The sequence below is a fragment of the Egretta garzetta genome, unplaced genomic scaffold (genome assembly GCF_000687185.1).
Source record: "Egretta garzetta isolate BGI_Z169 unplaced genomic scaffold, ASM68718v1 scaffold5, whole genome shotgun sequence".
NCBI classification, from domain to species: domain Eukaryota; kingdom Metazoa; phylum Chordata; class Aves; order Pelecaniformes; family Ardeidae; genus Egretta; species Egretta garzetta.
This window is the reverse complement of record NW_009259707.1, coordinates 4,454,619-4,477,038: the sequence shown is the minus strand read 5'-3', so window position 1 is coordinate 4,477,038 and position 22,420 is coordinate 4,454,619. Positions and strand designations below refer to the sequence as shown.

Genomic DNA, 22,420 nt, shown 5'->3' with positions numbered 1-22,420 from the left:
AAACCAGCCATCATCCACAGGCTTGCAAGCAGCCGCCCTTCTGCTGATTCTCGCCATCTTTCCCCAGCTCTTTTTCTTCTAATAATAAGATGCAGGCCTCTTCCCTGCCCAACCCCTTTCTCTCCTTCCTTCCCTTGCTCACCCGTCACAGGCGGTTACCAGGCTATGAGAGGACGTTCCTGTATCCTGTTAGGGAATTTGTGAGCCCTTGAGTTTCGTACAGTCATAGGATGGATAATTCAGGGTGGAAGGGACCTCAGGAGTTCCATCAAGTGATGCCTTTATGAGAGATTATGTGGCCCTGCTGAGCTGAAAAGTTAGGGACATGCCAACAATTTAAAACTTTACTTCGCAACGCCAGCACAGAAGGGATTCTGGGTGTAGTCCTACCTCCCTTTGCGTGCCCGTACATTTGTTTTACTAATACGGGACCCTTTCCCCTCCAGTAGATTTCCTCGTGCCAACAGCACGCACAAAGCTCTTCTGGTGTTAGGGAGGAGATGGCAAGATGATGAGAGCCTTCAGCTGCCTTAATGCAGTTCTAGTCGGCGTCTGGCTATGACGGGGCAAGCCCCAGTTGGTGATGGACTAAGAAAGAAGTTACCGGTTTGGCAGATGGGGGCTCAGGGAAGACAGAACAGCGATATGCATCCTCAGGAATTCCCCAGGCTTGGCAGGAGGGCTTTTTCCAGCCCGTTTTCCAGCCTGTTACGCTGCAGGTGAGGGTAAGTCTGAAATTCTTTCTATTCACCAGGCAGTGTGATGCAAGGGAGCTGATAGAAAGGCAGCTGAGAGTTTTCAAATGTGGTGCCTGCTCCCTGGATCAGAGTAGCCCAATCCTGCACACCTAAAGGACCGAATCTAAGCTCAGGCTTAAGTTATACTTTCTCAGAAAGGGCCGAACTGTTGTATTTAGTCATTTCATTTCTCGGTACCCTCCACTTCTTTAAAAACAGACTATAGCCCCTAGCATACATACCTGGCTCATTTTGGGCAGTTCTTTTTCAGTTTTGGTATCCTTTTCTTTGGCTAGATCCTTCAGCATCTGCTTCAACTGCTTTTGGTAATCTACTGCATCACCTTTTTTGGAGCAGACGCAAAAAAGAGAATTAGTTTTCAAGTTGCTGGAGTAAATTGACTTTTCAAAATAAAACCCAGAGAGTGGAGATAATGGGAGTTGGTTATCTCATACGCGCACATGTTAGAGAACCATTTCGGACGTACCGTTTGCTTTCCCAATGACGAGTGGTCTTGAAGTTGACAGCAAAGGATTCTTTAATGGTGACTGGCTGTCTCGTTCGTTTTCTGTGAGAGCTAGCCAAAAAAAGTGAAAAACGTTAACGATTAATCTTTCCAATGCTGCATAATGGTTATTTATGCTTTTGAAATTTACATATTTGAAGAGAGCAAAATAATTGGGCAAAGATGTTTTTAAACAGTACTTCATTAAATCATACTGTAAAATTATGTTAATGTAAGTAAGGCTGGTGCTGCAGTGAGAGAGCTGGGAGTTTGCCAAGAATAGCACATTTTAATTAAAAACTTTGCACAGAGAAACTAACACAGAATTTTGTCGCCTAATCAGAACTGGATCAAGAAGCAATAAGGAGATTTCTCCCGCACATGGAGTACCAGCCATCCAGAAATGTTATTCCAGTTCAGTATTTTGTCTAGAAGTAATCATGTGATTGGCTGCAAAAGATCTCTGAACGCAGCAAATGTGGGCCTTGACATGGCGTATCTATAAATTTCACCCCAAAAGGTTTTGACTGGAGCAATTTTAAAATGCGGTGAGCATAACTAACAATGCAAATCCTAGATGCTCCCAGCTGAAGGAAGCAAGGTAGGGTTCTTCATTAAGCAGCCATTTCCCAAAGCTTTGAGCAAGAGTTTGGAGGCAAAGGGAGGGAGTCACTCCCTTCCAAATTTCTTACCGGGTGGGATATGCAGCTTATACAGTAACTTTATCTTTTCATTCATTTCTCCGTTATACATAACATCTGCAAGAAAAAAAAAAAAACAAAAAGAGCAAGAAGGAAGTGGACCAGAGCATTTACTTCCACAGTTTAAAATAAATCGGGCATTTCTGTGCACAAAAGATTGCATGGACAAATTGTTTGCATGGACAATACAGGAAAACATATGGCCAGTATATTACACTGGAATATTTTAAGTTGTGCCTGTCAATGAGGAACAGCAGGTGAGAGCCATCTGGTTTGGTCTTTGTTCTTGTAAAATAGACTGGGAGTACCTAACCCTATGGAGCTTCAGCATCATTTAAAAATGTCAAGGGGGATGGCAAGGAATCTAGTGAGGGTTGTTTGCTGCCACAGATTAACAGGACTGTGAGAGGGGAGAGGCAGAAAACTCCCCTTGGGGCCATCATGTTCTTAGTATTTCTCCCCTTCAGCCCTTACTGCTGTTCTGTAGCATAAGCCCAAAAGAGGTAACTATTTCACATGTAATGTAATTACTATTTTCAATGACCAGTAGAAATGAGATTGTAAAATTATGAGTGCACTGAAATACTGTGAAGAACTCTTTAATTTTTAAAGTTGTATCCCTCTAAGAATCAAAATCATGTAGTGATATAATACAGGTTGGCTTGGTTCAAAAAAAAAAAATTCTAGAAAGCTTAAGCGGTGAGAATACTGATTTACTGGTTTTTACTGATGCTCTGAATGTTGATTCATTTGTTTCGTGTGGGGGTCAGGCAACAGTTGAGATGCGGCACCTTCTTCTTTACCCAGATTTTGGGATGGGCAGCCTCATCTCATTAGAACAGCTGGTGGCCTCAAGACCAACCCTCACATGGCTCTCGGTCCCTGCAGGCTACATTGTTTTTTGTTCTGCTTATTGTTAACATATAAGGCATGCAGCAGTCAGCTGTGTAGGATTTCAGCCTTCAAGAAGGAGTTACAAAGAGGTGTACTGAGATTTCAAGGGTATACTGAGAGCAACAATCCAGTAGAGAGGATTTCCTAACCTTCCACGCAGAGATTCCAATTCATAAAGTATTTTCAACAAAATTACTATTGTCTGAGAAATCAAAGGTTTCGATACAACATTCTATCATGTCATTAGGCTGTCTTCTAAACCTAATGGACTTAGGTGATTTGAACACAAAAAATTAATAAAGGTCACTGATTAGGCTAATCACAGCCCAAGAAAACCATCTGCCCACATCCTCCCCTGCCAACTGTATGGCATTTTAACATCCGTGTTCCACCCACACGCCGCCCCCACCTCTGCCCACCTTCCACCCCTCAGGGGAGCTGATACCTAAGCAGCTGGCGAGCCCCTTGAATTCAACCAGCCGGTCCATGTTCTCGTCCAGGAGCCGGAAGGTCCTTTGGGCGAGGACGTCGGTGTGCTCCCCGCAGGTCCAGGGCGAGACCAGCCTGTACAGGTTAGCGAACTGCTGGGCGTCGATGCGGTACTGCTCGGCGTACGGCCTGCTGGGGTCGTGTCGCTCGACGACCGGACTTGTCGTGTCCCAGTAACACCTTATTAGATGTTCCCTCTAGGAGAAATCAAGAGGAGGGAGAGGGAGGATTGTGGTGTGCGGTATCAGAGAGCGCGCAACTGGCAGAAAAAGGCATTCGCATCAAAGTATCCTGGAAATGCTCAAAATCTGCTTTGCACGAGGTGTTATAATGATTCCAAGATCATTCCTGTGAGAAAAAGCAAAGGACGAATCTTTAATTAGAGCAGCCAAGTGCTCTCATGATTTCCAATGGATAATTAATAAATTCGAAGGAAGACTGGAAAGATTCTTGGAAGAAATTCACTGTAGGCTACTGCAACTCTACTAGCCACATCTGTCCCGGGATGTCTCTAACCATTCAAAGGGACAGAGAGTGGGAGAAAATTCAGGGTAAGTGTTCTACAGGCTTGACCTACTCATTTATTCTCCCTCAGACCTCTCCATTTGGATACTGTACGTATTAGTCTTCCCTTAGGGACAGGCTGATGCAAACCAGAAGAGCCCCAACAAAACGAGCTGTCCCCGGGGGAGGAAGGGAGCTGAAGAAAAAGGAACCACCACCAAGAAACGAAATGAGGAAAGGGGAGGAGTGCAAGCCAGGCAAAGCTCAAAAACAGAGCAGCAAGGAGCAGGAGGGAAGCACTGGAGAGCAAGCAGCAGCAGCATCGTCTTACAACCACTGATGGAGGAAGGATACAGCTGCTCTTGGCCACAAAGCTACACTAAGAACACACCACAGCCGTATTCTCCGTACCTAGTATTTATGGCTGTGAACAATACACAAAAGAAATGGTCCATTAAGGGCGATAATTACATGCTTGGACCTCTAAATCAGGTATACTTGTATAAGCTTAGATGTCCCTGTCTCCAAATAACTTTTGTAATAGTTCTTACAAACATCAGCTTGACAGAAAGGAACTGAAGTAGAAACTGCTTTTAGTTCTAAAGAAAAAAAACCCACAAACCTAAAACTATTATAAAATTGGGAACAAATAGCAAGGACACAAGTCTGTGGGGATTTTTTACCCCATGGAAAAGAGAGTCTGCCTTTAAAGAGCATTACGAGAGCAGGACTTCAAAGCACTGCAGAGCTCCCAGTGAGCAGAGCTACATATTATTTATTCTGCATGTGAAAGTTACCAGAACCTAATTTCTCATGGACAATTTCCAAGCAGCAAGTTAGAAAGGAAACTCTGAAGCAATCCTCCTTTGAAAGATCTTTAGCAACTGGGCAACCACAGAAAGGACAAAATGACCAGGTCCCACCTGAACAGTACTGCCCAGGCAGAGGACAGGAGGTCCGAGGCAGCACCGCAAAGCGGCAGCTGGAAGTTACCCCCAGGAGCCTCAAATAGGTGCATCCCCTACTTTTCAGGGAGACCAACCTTGAACAAGTCATACAATTCTTCTAAATCTTCAGGAAGAATCGAAACATCTGGGATGACAACCCGGAGCTTAAAAAGAAAGAAAATCATGTTAGTGACAATCTTTTCTCCCATCATCACTGACAGGGGCAGGCCCACGAGCCCTGCGGGGACTGTATTTACGTGGTACAGCTGAAAACCGCAGTACTGAAAAATCTTTGCAATTTTTTTCCCCTTCTTTAGGTTCACTGGTTGGACAGGTCCGTGAAAAGAGAAATCCCTCAAGGGCTATTAGAAACAAAGACGGGAAGTCCCTAAGCTACAGGTCACCAGAGGCCGGGGAAGCATCGCACCGTGCTCGCTCTCTTCTCACACTCTTCCCCGGGCATCTGCCTAGGGCCGCAGTCAGAGACAAGGCGCTGGGCTGGACAGTCCCACAGTTGCTCTTAATGTTAAAGCCACCCTAGAAAATAATGCAGGTAGCCACAAAAGAAAAACCAAACCCCTCAGCATCCCAGGAAAGAGCTTTTTCCAGAATCGGTTCCTTTTTTCAAGATCTGGTGGTGCCTTTTAAAAAACGAAAGCCGTCTGCCTCCGGAGAGGAGCTGTTAAGCTCCCTCAGTGGAAACAAATACCCTACTCACCACGTTTTGCTTGGTTGTGTCTTCGTGGCTTTGCAAGACACGGATTCGGTGTTTGTAGCGCATGTGCTCTATCTGCGCCACAGAGTGGTCTCCAAACTTCTACAAGGGAGGAACAGAAGGGGTTTTTTTTTTATAATATTATATAAATTTTTGTATTATATAAATATTATATAATTTTATTTTATGATGTTTGTATCTCTCTTTTACTGGAAATACAACTCTTAAAGTATTGTGAGTCCCTGAAGAAAAAGCGTAGCGTGCCCAGTCTCTAATTGATTTCTCAGTGTAGGTACTTCCACTACACCTCGCATTGTGCATTTGAGCACTTACTCGAGGAATCTGTAAGGATATGTATTAACTTTCAAAACATCCATGTTAAATTTAACCTTTTTCTTTTTAAAAACTGTAAATTAAGTGACCACGTAGGCCAAGTAGACACAGAGCTGTATTTTACCTCATAGGAGTCATGAATCAGGTTAGCTATTTCAGTCACTGGAGAGGCTTCCTGGTCGTCGCTGAAGAACGCATGGTGATTACCAATAGGTGGCAGAGGGCTTTCCTCGTTTTTGACGTGCTCTAAAAACCTGACGGGAAGAAATATAAGAACACAGATTACTCTGCACTGTGCTCTTCTCAATATAAATCAGCAAACAAGTCTTACAGCTCGGACTTAGAAATCAATTGGCTTTTGGGCTGGTAGGTTTTTTTAAAAATGCCTTCAGGATTACTCATCCGAGGAACGGCAAGCCAGCCAAATGACTACATGCCGCCCAAGGAAGAAAACTTCTGTCTCCTTGAAGTCTGGAGCAGGAAGCCCGTCACTCTAGGGAAGGCACAAAGAGCAGCAGTAAATATTGCACATTGACGCAGTCGATGCATGTCTCGGCACTGCCAGGAAATTTCGCAGGACATCTACTCGTCCGATGTACAAAGCCCATTGTTTGAGGCAGACGCTGCGAAAGCAGCAGCAGCAAGGTAACACGGAGGGGAGGGTGCCACCGGTGCCTACAGAGCGCTGTCGATATCACAACGGCACCCAAATGCCTTTGTTTTACGGCAGAACGGCCCGCGATGGCAGGAGCTCTCTTGTGCAGCCATACCTGCTCAGGATCATCAGGGCCTGCCCATCGTCCTTGCTGTTACACAGATCCACGGCGTTGGCTTCCAGTATGGCCAACCCCAGCTGGAAAATGGCTTTGATTCCATCATAGAAGAAGCAGTCCACAACATTCACAGCACTTTCCAGGGGCATGATGCTAAGGAAAAGGGTAAGGAACCACGAAAGAGAGATGGAAGCTAAGGTTGTCAGATCCTTCATATGTTCAGCCAGCTCTGGAAGTTGCTCTTTTATAAGCTCTTCAAACACCGACTGGTCTACCTGAGCACCTGCAAGTCACAAGGAAACAGCATTAGCCGGGACTGACAACAGGAAAAAATAACGCTTTAAAGCTAACGATTGGTGTCAACTATCAACTGCAAGGCTTTCTTAAAATTTAAGCTGATAAGATATGCACGCATCTACAATAAAAATCCCATCATCCTCCTCCTGCCATCTCAGCCCCAACCCTCCCGTCTGTAATCCTTACTGTACAGCTTCCTGCAAAAAGACCACATTGATTCTGCTACGGGCCTTTAGAGTGCAATGAAATAGCAATAGCAGCAGCTGTTGTTTTCGGCTAAAAGAGCACATAATAATTAAGTGCTGGCGAAAGCAATCTTAAAGGATTTCACTGTTTGACTTGGGATCTATGCAACGAAAATAAGGCAGTACACATTCCTCTCCAGTGTATGTACTCAAGCAAGCGGGCAGCAGAGCCTTCGTTTTAAGTGAGAAAATAGAAGATGGAAATCCAGGTATGGCTACACACGCTAAGCAGGAAGAAAAATATTTACAGATAAATATGTGCGCAGATATAAATATATGCTTGCATGCGTAAAGAACAAAAGATTTCTGCAATGCCCAGACATAAGCTTTCCTAACTGTCCCAACCAGTCTTTCCAAAAGGAGCAGGTTTCGGCTCTGTTCCCTCTGTTTTAGCTACTAGCTCAGTCCTGCTTTGTCAGCAGCTATTGTAGAATCAATAGAGTTTCGTATTGTTGAAGGGGCTTGTGTCTCCAAAACAGATCTGCCATGTCGGGAGCTTTAACTGAAGACGCTAGAAGTTAAAAGCATTCCTGAATATAAAATGCAGTTAGGTTTTCAATTATTTTGTCTTTCTTTTGTCTTTCATTTCTTTCTCATAGTTCATATTCTGCTAATATTAGAAGACAACTTTCATTGCTATGAAATCCCTGAGACATACATACCCTTAGCACTCAAAACTTCCCTTGTCCGAAAGCAGAATATAACCTGGACAATCTGTGGCAGAGTGCCAGGATCTTTTGGCTTTGCATCCAAATAATAAAAAAACTAGATACGACATTTCTCTGTCTTTAGAACTTTTCACATCGAGCCACAAAGAACTTCTGCTGGTGGCTGAATAAACATTAAACACCACAAATAAAAAATAAGTGCCCAGGGACATGCAAAGAGCTTTTGAGAAACACATCAAGCCTGGTGCTTTGCTTTGAAGAGATAGCCTTCTCACGTCAGATGATCATAAATAAGAAGGGTAAAGAAAACAGAGGAGAAAACAGACTGGGGTGACTCAACAGAGGGCAGGGGGATGTTTGGTTTTTTAACAAGCTTAATACAAACTATTTCATAGCCATAGTTAACATAGACCAAAAAAAAATACAGCCTGTTTTAGGGGTATTTGAAGGAAACCAGAGACAGATAGGCAGACACATATAAAAGGATCATTCCAGGCTCAGAGGCAGCACGGGAGAGACTGGCAAACGCAGAGGTTTAAAAGGAATGTGCAATGCTACCCAGATCTTTTGCAGAAGATCATTTTATAATTAAGTGTTGCCACTGCAGACAAAAGTCAAGCAGGTGTATTCAAAGTTACTTTTATGCCCACATTTTCATTAGGCTCCCAGAAACCATGATATCTGAGCAACTGAATCTCTAATTTATTATAGTATCAAACCATAATGAGGTAGGAGAATACCAGGGTATCCATTTAAAAAATGATGACCCAAGATACAAACTAAATGACATCTCGAAGACTGAAGAGGCAAATTGGAGAAATAAAGTGAGGTTTTCACTGTTTCAAGACTTGTAATAGCAAGATGACGACAGTCTAACAGATGAAGCGGGGTGAGATGGCCTGCTGCTTTACGGAGAGGATGGAAAAGTCACGCTAACCTGAGAACAGGAATGTGCATGACCCTTGCCACCACTCTTGACCCAAGTACAACTTGTTTCTCTCTTCCAGCCATCTGCTTATAATTTTCTCTACGCATTGCAGAAGGGAGAGGAACAGAGGGAGTTCCTGAAGTCAGAGATAATGGGTTCCAGCCCTGCCTGCAGGCTTTCCCCATTTGCAAGCAGTGAAATGATGAAAAGGCTTGTTAAAAGACAGAGCGGTCATAGCTGGCAAGGCTGAAGGAGGGAGATGGCCATGTGATAAAAATAAAAAGGTTGAGTAGGACTGATTTGCCTAAGTTTTGAAAGCAAAAATTGTAAAGAAATAAATTCATGAAAGATTTTGAATGTCACAAAGAAAAGGCCCAAGAGAAGATGGAGCTAAGGTGGCCTGTTATAACCAAGGTCATTAATTCAGTAGCTGTTTTTACTGCAGAGATTACTGGCTGACACTGAAGAGGAAAAGCACAGTGATGGGTACCAAGGTCAGAGATCATCAAAGTTAGAGACAGATCAAAATTTGGATAACAGTGCAGACAAAGAGGAAAAATTGGGTCTTAGAAGTGTTATGCAGGAAGAAACAGTACAGCTGGTTGCAAATCAAAAAAGGAGGCCAACTGAAGTGCGAAGCCAAGAACACTAACTCAAGCAACAGGAACTAGAGGAGGAGCAGCGTGGAGAAAATCATCAGCACCAATTTGGCCATGCTAGGGTCTAGGGTAAATCAAAGCTGCAGAAGTAACTCCTCAGTGAAGCAACCATGCTGCAAAATACACTGCTGCTGTTCAACCCGGGGGAGCAGGGGAACACCAGAGCTGAAGCCCCCAGCTCTTCGCACTGTGTTGAGCCATGGCAGTACCTCTTCTAGTGTTGCAGTACTACTTGCCCTTTCCTTTAGGTACAGAGGACAGGAAAATGGAGAGACAGGACAGCCAAGACTATAAGCAGTCAAACAATGTAGGCTGTAGCCATGGAGAGTGACAGGCAAGATAGAAACCCAAAATTAAGTACAGCTTAGGGCAGTGGGATGGCCATCCACATGGGACCATTCAAGTTTATTTGGGTGTGAAGAATGCTATTTATGGGCAATAACCCAGCAAGCACCAAAGTCATCAGTAACTCAAGGCAGGCCCTAGGCTGATGATACCTAGAAATGCATAAGGACAGATAAAGCTGTGTTTCTTTTTTAATCAAGGAAAGAGACAGCCAAACGTGGCAGTAAGTCATTGAGATGGCAGTTTAAAGTCACATTTGGCGATAAGAACTGAAGTTCTGACAAGTGGGACAGTTACAGCGCCCAATCCACTAGTTGAAAATACCAATGGCATTCAAAGCACCACAAAACATCCTAAGCATCCAGCTAACTTTGGAATAACTCTGCTTTAACTTACCTGCCAGTTCAGTGACAAGACAATAACTGCAAGTGGCACGGTGTCAGGAGGGGGATATGACAATCCCATCCTCCAAGCAAAAGATCAGAAATCTTCTCAGACATCTCCACCCGCTCCTCAGGCAGTACACGAGTGCCCACACCATTTCTAGCTCCCAGAACCGCTACCGCCAGCAATTTCCTCCCATCCCCACATCCTCACAACTGACCCCGATCCCTCCCTTTGCTACAGCAATGGTGTAACAGCAGACGCTGAAGAGTAAGGTTAGCTTTAAAGAGGGAAAAGCTATCAAACATTTCTGTAAGAGGAGGAAGTGACCGCAAAGAACGAATACTTTTTCTTGTACGCATACCTGCAATTACTGTGTCAAGCTGCTCAGCCCCTCTTTTCTGTGCCTTAGGCAGGCGTTTGCACAAGTCTTAAAAACAGCTGCATTGCAAAGAACAGGAGACACAGCACATGCAGTACAAGGCACGCACTGCAGAGGGACTAGGCTTATTTCTTAATGCAGCATCTCGCTTTCAGAGGGTTTTGTATCAGCCCTCATTAGCAAGGGACGGTTTAGATGCAAGCCTGTATTACTCCAGCAGCCAGGCAATGCAGTGTCTGTCACATCAGAAATAGCTACCCTAGCAGATCTTCCCTAGGTTCATCTTAAACAGCTCAAGTCTCTAATACTGAACACTCCTAACCAAGACAGGCAAACTCTTCTATTTTTACCTAGCAGGCAAAGGTGCTACCGCCTTCTGACCAACAGGAGGAAAAAGACAAACTGGAAAGCTGAGCACGTTCTTGCAGTTCAAACCCTTTGAACCAAGACCTAAGCAGCCACCGCTGCTGTCCCTGCACACCGCACAAGTCGACGGGCCACCTCACCTGTGGGGTCTGGGCCTCAGAAGACCTTGAGCATTTTACTCACCCCAGTGCCATTCAGCCTCCCCTTCCCAGTTAGCAAGAAGAGAGGCACAAGCTCACCTATCACTCGGTGGTTGAAGTAATCCGGCAGCATTCGCTCACACACAGCAACCAGCAGCCAAAAGGCTTCTTCCTCTTTGGCATACAACAGCAACACAGAGGTCAAAATATTCATAGACTGACAAAGGCAAAGAAGAAAATGGGATTTGTTAGCGACAGCAAATCCTACTGACAAAAGCTAAATTGTGGGTATTTTTAAAGAAAGTCAACTAGCCTAACATGATGTAAACAACTAAAAAAAAAAACAGCAAGAGAAAGGTAATAGACAGCGAATACAAAATTGCAACCCAAAGGCATAATAAGTTTTTCAAACTGCTTTTCTTTAGAGCAATAAGAAACAACGGAGAAAAGCACAGTACTGGATTTGCCCAGATGCAATGTAGGTAACTGATAGCGCAAGACGTTTTGGGGCTGCTTTCTTCCCCTCCCCATATTTGTATTTCGAAAGCAGATGAGGGATCTGGAACCAGTCTGATGTTAATCAGAATTCAAGGAGCCGCACGGGAGGTAAAGTTATTATTTTAGTTGGCCAGCTGGGTAAAGTACTTCATAATTTGTCATCAATTTTGGAAGAAAGGAGCAGAACTTTAGTTCATTAAACCTCTGTCCCAGTGCTCTACGTGGATCTCATCTGTGCAGGCCAGTTTCCTTTGCACTGTCTCCAAGTACTGGGTAAGAAACGCGCTTTCAAACAGCAGCATCAGAAACATTTTTTTTCCTTCCTTTAACTCTAACCACAACTTGCCAAACATTGAGGGAAGACTTTTGTTAAGCCAGGGTACCAGCCTATGCACTTGTTTTCCAGAGTAAATGACATTTAATATCTAAAATTATGTATTTTCACAACTAAAAAGACATTACTTATCAAAACCATCATTAAAAATACTCCCCAAGAGAATGATAAAACTGAGAGCAGAAAGAGAAAAAAACCCCAGCATTACCCTGTCAGGGTTTTTTTTTTACCTGGCAGTATCCTATTTTGGGGTTCCTGTGCGCATACGCCGTGAGCACCCTCCTCAAGGCAGCTATCCCCGTCTCGCTCTGGAAGGCAGGGTGCTCGGGCAGCGAGCGATGGAGGTCACGCTCGATCTCCTCCGTCGCCATACAGCACTTGCCCATGGATGCCTCCACCAAATGCACGTAGTAACCGGGATGCGCGGCGAGATCCGTCACGGCGTCTGAAGGCAGGAGGGAGAGAGAAAGAGGAAGACGCGAGCAGATTAGGATGATGCTAAACTTAGCGTTGCGGGTATTACTGCTCAAAAGGATGTAAGCAAGATGGTTCTCCCCAAGGTCCCTGAATTTAATGAAAACTCCAGACCTAAAAGAAATAAAGTCCTAGCAGAATACATGTCTTGAAGACAAAATCAATATTAGCAAAGCTTGTATGATGCAACATCATTCAAAACACCTTAATATTGACATTGAGCAGAAAACTTCCCCAGCAGAAAGTATTACTGGGAGAAATGTACTCAGCGCTGTTCACACCCTCCGAGGAGGAAACACTCACATGAAGGAATACTTTTTACAAATGTTTGAACATGTCACATACTGGATTAAGGACTAAACTTGAGATCATATTGTAAGCACATTCTGGCTCTGCCAGATCTGTGGATGAAAGGAGTTGTTTTTTCCATCTCCAGTTTCTATTACCCCTGCCAACCCTCAACAAGAAGCAGAAGTAGGACTGCTGACTTCAAGATGTAATTATTTTGCAATAATTTGATTTGTCTAGGGTTAAATCAATATTCATGCTACAATTTAATTGTTGCTTGAAGACAAACATTATTTTATGAAAACATGACGTTAATTTTAAATTACACAGATGAAGCAGATGTTATTTCAATTCTTCTGCACATCATGTCATATTATCCAGAGGTGAAATTTTTACAGATCTACCCAGGTACTTCCTTGCACTTATTAGTTCAGTAGCAGATCATCTCTCTTCTGTAAGAACTATCATAAACTCCGCGTAAACGACAATTAATCGCCATTGGGAGATTTCTTGCCTAAATGTTTTGCCACGGTCAGAATCAGATGATGCTACAGCCGGCATTTCTAAGAGTGCTCACCTGAGAAAAGCAGCCAGAGTTTGCCTCTTAAGGATTCAGGGATTCCCATCGCAACAAGTTTTCTGATCTTCTCCGTGCGAAACATGCACACGGTTCTGCCATATTCTACAAAATGGTCATCCCACAGACTCTCCTTGATTTGCTCCCTAGACTGGGAACAAGAAGATATATTTTAAAAGAACAAATCGCGTGCATGTGAGAACTGGTGAAGAGAAACATTTTAATGATTAGAAAGTCTGCAAGGTATTTCCATTGCCAATAACATGGAAAGTCTGCTCTAAGGACTACAACTTTCCCCATTCTGTAGATGGCACTCACCACACAGGGGGGAGAGCAGAACTGATCAGACAGGGAGAAAAATTATAAATATTCACCAGAAAGAAATGGGGGGGGAGGGAGAAGAAAAAACTCCAGGCAAACAGAAAAGCTGTTGTCCCGTACCTAACTTCTCCAGACAATACAGAGTTCATTTTACTAAAAATTAGTATCTGAATGTCACCCCAGCTTTTTTTTTCTAATTAAAAAAAACCCTCTTACAACTTCTCCCAAAGTTTACATACCTTTCCAAAATCAAGGCCTGCCATTCCTGACTGATGAAAGTCTGATCTTAGTGCTTCTGCATTGAGCAAGTAACTGCTCTCCTTTCCGCCTTCGCTTCTCTCCTTGCTTTGTGAAGCCTCTGTTCCCGGACACGCAAGCTCACTGCCCCTGAGAACGCACGTGGATCCAAAGGCAGGACTGTTCTACAATGCAAAATCAAAGCGCTAACAACCAAGAAGAGGCTAAGAACTATGTCCTCAGCTGTCTTCAAGACACACAGCTGGGTTAGCCTTTCCCTTTTGCATCAAAACATTTCACACCTTCCAGGAGGAAAGGCCTTGCTCAAGACTTTATTCAAATTATCATTTGTTTGTGTGTCCTTGGTGACAAGCTACCAAACAATCTTCTACTTTGGTCAGGATTTGAAAAACAGAATCCAAGAACAATTTAGGTTGGAGGGGCCCATCTTTTTCAATCCACTACTCAAAGCAGGGCTCCTCAGACCAGGTTGCTGGGGGCTGTGTCCAGTCGAGTTGAGCAGTTCCAAGGAAGGGGAGTCCACAGCCTCCCTGGGCAGCCTGGTCCAGCTCTGCCCACCCTTGAGGGGAGATCTTTCCCTTTTTATCTATTAGGATTTTCCCGTGCTGCAACTTGTGACCGTTGCTGCTCGTCTTTTAGCTGGCACCTTCAAGAAGAGTCTGGCTCCATCTTCTCTGTAACTCCCCGTTAGCTAGTGGAAGACAGGCTGAACAAGCCCTGCTCCCTCAGCCTCGCCTCATAAAGCATGTGCTCCAGCCCCTGACCATCTTGTGGCCCTCCACTAGACTTACTCCAATTTGTCAATGCTTTTCTTGTGTGGTGGGGTAGAGTCAAAAATGGATGCAGTATTCCTGATCAGCCTCAGAAGTGCTGAATAAATGGGAATAGTAACATCCCTTGACCTGCTACTGGCACTCCTGCTAGTACAACCGCATATGCTGTTGGCCCTCTTCAGTGCAGGAGCACACCGGTGACTTACAAGCTCAACCTGTTGTCCACCATGACAAACGTGGCTCTGCTCCACATTTGCTTCTGTTGAACTTCACGAGGTCTCTATCAGCTCATTCCACCAGATTGTTGAGGTCCCTGTGAAGGGCAGCCCTGCCTCCCACCATATTCACTACTCTCTGCAGCGTGTCCAAAACAACCGTGCTGCGGGCACGCTCCATCCCATCAGGGAGGTCATGACCAAAGGCATCAGACAGCACTGGCCCAAGATCAACCCCCTGAGGAAGGTAGGACAGCGGACCAACAGGTAAACATGTTGAATACATAATCCCCAAAAATCCCAGAAGTTCAGTACCTGGTTCTTATTTTGCAAGTTGTTACAGTGCACTGGGTTGCCAGAGTTCACTTCTTTTAGCCTCTGGAGCAGGTTTTCCACCAAAGTATCCCGGTCCTTCAGCTCAATGAACTGAAAGGCCGTCTTGCTCCTTATGCTAACAATGATGGGATTAGGGAGAAGGCTTGTGTCCTCCATCTTCTCTATGCTGATTACCTTTCCCAGAAACATTATAGAAAACACATTATGCACCACATCCACAGAAACATCTTCAAATATTCTACATGTATTAAAATGTACACAGCATTCATATACACACATGCTTTAAACATGGTTATTCATCTTGGCTTTCCTTGATCAGATACATCCTACCACCTGAAGTTTATGGTCTCTTTAGAAGCTCAAAGCAGGCACCAAAAAGTATCCCAGCTGTTTTTTAAATTTTTTTAAATGACCTTGAGGCCCATTTCTGGAGAGTGGACTGAGGGGAAGGAAAGGAAGGGGAGTGATGATTAAAACAAGATTTAGAAAAGGATCAACTTGATCAAATTCTGGGGGACGGAGGAGGAAATTTACTTTCACACTCCTGAGGACAGGGGAAAAAAGTTGTTCTGTTGTTTCTGATTAAGTATATAATACTGTTCTCTTACTGTTTTCTATTTCTTTAACAGTGGAAGATAAGTTGCTACAGTTAGGCTATTTTGATGTTACTCTATTATTAGTCGAGGGTGAAAGGAAAGCTTTAATTAAAAGATCATAAAAGCCTTGTATCCACAGCAGATCAGGCAGGTGTTTGCTCACAGCTTCCTTCTCCTCTTCTACCATCACATGCCAGGATGCCCATGCATCCTCCGTTCCGTTTAAATAAGTCTCTGATTTCATGGAAATGTGGCAGCTCGTCACTGCCTCCAGAACATCCCTTTTTTCTCTCTGCCCTACAGGTTTGCAAAGTATCTACAGGTTTGCTAGAGTTTGTCTATGGAGGGAGAACTTCAACACTTCTGAGTGTTGATTCCAGGCAAGGATGCTTTTACCTTGCTAGAACGGGTCCAAGCCGAAGTCTCCATCAACATCAAGCTGTACATATGTCTTTGTGGAACTGGGAGGGGAGCCCTGCCCAAGGTTTGGACCGATCAGACTCTGGTTTTGCAGCGCTCTGTCCTGCTGCGTTACCTGCCCACGCTTCACTTTGAGGATCATGTTGAATCACCCAGATTTTTAGGAACTCATGTCCTAATGAGTCCCAGAACAAGCTTTACCACAATCCTGTAGGCACGGTATACACAAACATTCTACTCTTTTTCATCAAACGACAGTTTGCAGATAAGTCAAGTGACAGTGGATGCTTACGGCAGAAAAAGGCAGACAGAGACTTGAAATGAAAGAAACAAACAACTCTACCTCTCTAAGTGGGATGATAACATTGCAGCAGCCATTTTCTTTGCTGGCAAAACAGATATAACTGTCTGAAGTATACATCCTTCCCGCTGTGTGACAGCGACTAAACGGCGTCCAGAGAGAACAGTCTACAACTTCATGCAGCTTCTCCTTCCTGGGCAATCTGAAGAAGGCCCGAAAGAATTCATTCTGTGCTCTGGCTTCAAGATCCCTTAAGAGAAAGCAGTAAGAGCGAATCACAAGACCCCGAAATCCAGGACATCCAGCGCAAGGTTCGTTTTCTTGTTAGCCTCACCAAGAGTGAGGGATACGGAATAAAAGCACCGTGCACAGCAGTCCTCGCTGCTTATCCGAGAAGATCAATAAAAGACCAACTTTGAAATACAAAAAAGAACCATTATCAACACTTGCTTGTTTTACAGTGAGATCAAAAGCAGCTACTGTAGTGACTAGGAAAGGAAAGGACACTAATTTAAATCAGCTGGTATGCTGTTGTGGTTTTTTTTAATTATTATTTAACCATGCATTTTCTATGGCTGCTGTACCACCTTCCATCCTCAAAGAGTTACAGGTTTCAATGCCCAGGAGATAACTAATTCCTTTCGTCTGATGAACATACATTGAGCAACAGAGATTAGCTTTATGCTCCTTGTTTCCCTTCCCAGTAGCATGACCAACATCACCCCAGGGATTTGCACCCGCACCCAAAAGTAACGCATTTGCTCGATGAGTACTTCTGAAGTGGCCAGTAACAGAAGAGCTAATGATGGTGGCATTACATCATCGCCTCCTTGACTCGCAGAGGTATCAGCCTCTGAGAGCCCTCAGAATGGATGCAAAATGCAGAACAGTTTCAGGTCACTTACAGACTCAGCTGGGAATAACAGCACCGGCTACGTTCAGTTTGGACTTGGCTTCCTTCCAGTCACCCATCCACATTTATGTGGAGAGAAAAAGTTTAAATAAATGAAGCTGTCATTCCTGAGCTATGGTTATACAGACTTGGCTTTGGGGATTTATTTTTTTTCTCCTCCTTTTTTAATGAAGAAGTCTGCAGTAATTTAGAGAGCTGTGCAATTACATTATAAACAGGCCACAGCTATTAGCTTACCAACAGCAGCTCCAGAAACATTAGGGCTTAAATTCTATCATTTTCCTTACTACAAGTAAATTTTTCCAAACATGATTCACCTTAGGAAAAAAAAAAAAAAAAGAGCTTGACTTTGTTCCAATGAAAGAATTTAAAGCGTGGGCTGAAGCGTAACAGGGAGTGGTACCTTGGTGCTGTAAATCCCCTCTCCGATCCTTCCTTCACCCTCCTCTTCTGCAGACACCTTCCCCCTAACCCAGCCCTGATGTTTAAAAATAAGTGGAGACAGATGAAGCCTCTGCTTCAGTAAGTACATCAATTGTGGTGGTTTTTTATTTCAGTTTAAACCCGTAGAGAAAACTAAAGCCATGGGGAACGGGGAGGAAGACAACAGAGACAAACCGAGACCTGAGAAGGGTGGATCTCTATCTGCAACCAACAGAAAAGACAGAATGCGCTCGACCAGTGTTCGGCTGCTGTTTCCTCCTCAAGCATTATCTTCCTTAATAAGATTATCCAAGGAAAACAGACAAATCGTCTCCTGTTTGGGTTTGTTTTTTTTTTTTTCACAAAGAACAAAGAGAAACCCTCTTTGTGAAGGAAGACAAAAAGTTTGCTCCCGAGTTAAAATTCCACAGCGAGAGCAACCCTGATAAGTGCCCACAGCGATCTGCTATTGTGACAAAGCTGGATCAGGATATGCCTCCTAGTTAACTCACCACTAAAATATTTTCCATTTCTGCACAGCACAGATGAATGCTGCTGATAGCATCTGCAGTCAGGGCCGGGTAGAGCTGTGCTCTCTCCTGCTATTGTGCTGAGAAGGTAAGACCCTCCCTGGATCCACTCGGTTGTGAAAATTTCTATACCTTTACATGAAAAGAGGAGTCATACAGAGGAGTGGGACCTCTGTTGAGGCAGAGACTGCCTGTTATTTAAGAGGTGACTGTTTCTAACGCTCCCAAATCTGCAGTTGCCGAGTTTTCAGGATTTTGCTGCATCTCTTGGGGCTGCAGGAGCCAGGTGTGGGGCCCTTCAGACAAGAAGCCACAGGTTTTTAAGCTGAAGAACGACGTTTCCAGTATCTGAAACTAAGTAAGTTCCCCAAGAACTGCGTCCAGCCCTCTCCCCCCATACTGGGGGAAGGCTGCCAACCCCAGCATCCCTGCAACTGCCCGTCCCCGGCGGCTCACGACAGAGCACACGGCTCTGACAGAGCCAGGGCTGCCCCAGAGACAAGTGCCGAAACAGGGGCCAGCCTGCTGGTGGGAGGGATCCCGGAAAGCAAAATGGTAGCATGGGGATGAAATGCTGTCAGCACCTACTGCTGTGGGCTCAAATGAGAGGCGTTATTAGAAAGTGGCACACCGTGAAAGTATTTCCTGTTAGGCAGGAAAATTCTAGGGCTTTAAGCAATTGCTTCCCTTCATAAATAGAGCCAACCAAAATTAGAGCTGGTTAAAAAAAAAAACAAACCCTGTAACTCTTCAAAAAACCCACAAATGAAATTAGCTCCTAAAACAAGACAGGCAATTGTTTAAACATGTTAAAGATGCAGCGACCGGCCCAGGTCCCACAGCTTCCATTTTGCATTTCACAATACCTCTAATGCTCCAACCTTTCTACCTGCGGCCCAATCTGTTTGAAATTTTCTTCTCTAGCTTAACAGTTTCCATGGTGGCTTGGTTTTTAAGCAAACGCAGCGTACCGAGCTGTACCTAAGAAAAAGAAGGAATGCTATCATTATGTAAAAACACCGTTTATCGAGCATTTACACATGCATCAGAAGAATAAAACACGAGAAGACCAAACTGCCTTGTTCCCTACTTTTCAGAAAACTCAGCAATTCTTTCCAAGCGCAGTTCCCGACTTGCACGTTACGGGATCCTGGACTGCCTCCAACCCCAGCACTTCAAAGCGAATGGCAAGTCTGAACTGCGATAACTCCTTGTGTGTGACCCCTACGTTACCTTCCAAGAGTTTTAAATTAAAGGAAATAACACACAAGACTAACAAAATGCTTGAAAGTATCAGGGCGCTTAAAATTATGTCCTCACTGTTCAATGTTTTTCTCTGCTTTAAATCTAACAGAAGTCAACTTGGCAAGATTTTAGCTCTGCTGAGTCACTTGCTGCCTATCTAAAATCTAAACAGGCTGGTTGACCTCTTGCTTTTAGAGACCAATTACTAGACTCTTTTTGCTATTCAGACTCCAGAAAGTTACAGATTTTGGAAACAGCACGTCCAATGATATACGTCTTGTTTATTGGAAGAACTGTTAAATGCGCATGGCAAGAAAGGCTTCTCATAAGCAAGCCAGGAGAAGTTATTCGAGAAGAGCCAATATGGACTTGTCAGGACACATGGAAACCCAACATAATTCCCTTACATAGCAGGAACACTGGACTTGTAGGTGGAGGAGATGTAAGTCTGGATATTTTAGCCAGACTTTATGAAAGTCTTGATATTTCCTCACATGGGAACTAATAAAACTGAAGTGAAAAGCTGTTGTACCAAGCCAGTTGGAAAAGAGTACCCCAAAAAGCAGCCCTCAAAGGCTGACTGGTAAATTGGAAGGCCATATTGAGAGGACCTCCTTGGGGGGGGGCTGTCCTGGACTAGCTTCTGTTTAACGTCTTCATCAGCAATCTGCACAATGGATTGTTATTATTAAACTTGTACACAATGTGAGGCTGGTAGAGGCCGAAGAGCAGAAGAACAGGATCAGATTCAGACTGATATTCATAAACTTAAGGGACGGTGTGGAAAAAAAGCATTACAAGCATTTTCAGCTGTACATCATAAGCTGCACAAATGCAGATGGAGATAATTCCACTGGCTGCCTTTCAGCAGAAAGAAAAGACCTAGGGGTTACACGGGATCACAAGTTGAACGTGAGCCAACAGCCTCGCGCTCACAGGAGGAAGAGGAGCACCACGCTGGGCTGCAGAAGCACACAGCCACCAGGATGCAGCACGGCAGTCCCAGGGTCGCTGCAGGGACAGTGAGGCTGCTCCTGCCCTGGTCAGCACCAGCGAGGCATCAGGGGCAATCCTGTATCCCACCACCCTGCACCTGCAACGGCATGGGCTAAGTGATGCATGTCCGGAGAAAAGCAACCAGAACAGCTAAAATCAAGACCGATAAGAAAAACCTGGTTGAACTAGGGCAGTGCAGTTTAAAGAAGAAAAGAGAAAGGAGATGCATACCAACCTCCAAATACACAAATGGTTGCTCTAAAAAAAGAGAGAACATCTGATCTCTTCAGTAACACTGGGTAGGACAAGAAACAATAGACTCAAAAAGCAGCATGAAAGATTCAAGTTAGATTTCAGAAGGACTTTTCAGTGATAGGACAATGAAGTACCAGTATGGATCCTGATAATTTCCATTACTGGTAATCCTTAAAAACAGGTTAGGCAATCATCTGTCACCAGTGACACAGAGATGTAGTCCAAACCCTGCCTTTTGCCGGGCAGATGCAATAAAAAGAGGTCCTTTCTAGCCACATCCTCCTTGCTGCTTAAGGTTTACGGCGTTCTCAGATTCCCTCTCTGAAGGAATTAATGCGGACTGAAGGGACATTTACGATTCAAGAGGCTTCAAACAGTTTCCGTTCAGCTTAGATCAGTGTTAAAATCCTTCTTTGCCTTCACATGAAGCAAAGCCATCCTCGCTGGCAATTCACAGACATGAAGAAAAGAAACCGAGGTGGTTAGAGCCTGGAGAAATGTATCGTACTTTTGAAACTTTACTGACACCGGCACTAAAGCTTTTAAACCGCGTGTTCTGCTCTGGCCAATTTCCTTGCTACATTTGAGGAATGCAATGGATATTCTTGCATCCTTAAAGAGTTGGAAATAAGAAGTACAAGAAACCTGTACCAGAGATTTTAGCAACTTCCTATTAAAAAAGAAAAAATAGTTACCTTATGCTCCAGTAAAACTGTATGGCACATAAATATATCTGCAAGAAATGGCATTGGTGGTTATCAAACACCTCAGCTTTGCTTTGCTTTCCATGGCAATGAACTTAATTGCCATTAATCCCTCTGTAATCCATTGTTCCGAGCCTTATCCTCTCATTAAGCAGCACGGAAACTTGTATATGAACTTGTTTGGCTCTGGCCATGATATAATTTGTGTCACAGACTGTGGGCCTAATCCCACAGCCTGAGTCCCGCCCCCCCACTGCACAGCAGGATGACCCCAAGAGCCTCAGAACAGCAGCAAAGGTTTCTGATTTTCAGAATGCAGAATATACAGACTGTGATGACATTAAAAATGTATTTTTTAAAAATAAAGCTATCGAGATGAGCTTCTTGCAAAAGAAAGCCTAACAAACCAAAGAAACCTACAGCAACTTCATTAATTGACACAGCTGGAATAGTTTTAATGACATGTGGATGACTGCTTTCATTTTGATACACTACTATTTGCTTCCAAATCATGCACAGGAATTAATAAAGACAATTATTAGGGTAAAAATGTCAAGTGAAAAAGAGTTGTTCTTGTAGTACTACAACGGCTTCAGGAAAAAAAAGCAGCAACAGAAACTTCACACACCAAAAAAGCCCAACCCCCGCCCCCCTCCCCAAAACATGTTAGCATTAAAAACCAGTTTATCCACTATTCAAACGAAAGTCTTGCTTAATCACGTTACATCAAAGTGGTTGCTGAAGTGTGACAAAGGGCACCAGAAACAGCAACTTATCCAACCACTACCTAATTCATGCAGAGGAAATGGGATTTTGGCATCTTCCATGTTTTCCTTCCCACCATCCCAAGTTACGGCACATCAAATCATCAGGTTACAGAACATCTTGCCCAGGAACTCTCCAGTAAATACATTTTTATCCTTCCTTCTCCTCTGCTCCCCCCCCCCCCCC

General features: G+C 44.0%; 1 protein-coding gene across 1 annotated transcript in view; it reads right to left on the bottom strand.

Moving 5' to 3' along the window:
- Positions 1 to 22,420, bottom strand: part of TBC1D8 (TBC1 domain family member 8) — a 47,347-nt gene that overhangs the window by 943 nt on the left and 23,984 nt on the right. The window contains exons 6-19 of the mRNA XM_035894360.1: positions 16,446 to 16,653; positions 15,066 to 15,260; positions 13,744 to 13,926; positions 13,184 to 13,334; positions 12,075 to 12,289; positions 11,112 to 11,229; positions 6,596 to 6,881; positions 5,950 to 6,079; positions 5,496 to 5,594; positions 4,873 to 4,941; positions 3,283 to 3,523; positions 1,935 to 2,000; positions 1,225 to 1,314; positions 980 to 1,080 (exon numbers count right to left, since the gene is read on the bottom strand). Of these exons, the coding sequence (XP_035750253.1) occupies positions 980 to 1,080; positions 1,225 to 1,314; positions 1,935 to 2,000; positions 3,283 to 3,523; positions 4,873 to 4,941; positions 5,496 to 5,594; positions 5,950 to 6,079; positions 6,596 to 6,881; positions 11,112 to 11,229; positions 12,075 to 12,289; positions 13,184 to 13,334; positions 13,744 to 13,926; positions 15,066 to 15,260; positions 16,446 to 16,653 (2,152 nt within the window). The remainder of the gene's footprint in view (positions 1 to 979; positions 1,081 to 1,224; positions 1,315 to 1,934; positions 2,001 to 3,282; positions 3,524 to 4,872; positions 4,942 to 5,495; positions 5,595 to 5,949; positions 6,080 to 6,595; positions 6,882 to 11,111; positions 11,230 to 12,074; positions 12,290 to 13,183; positions 13,335 to 13,743; positions 13,927 to 15,065; positions 15,261 to 16,445; positions 16,654 to 22,420) is intronic.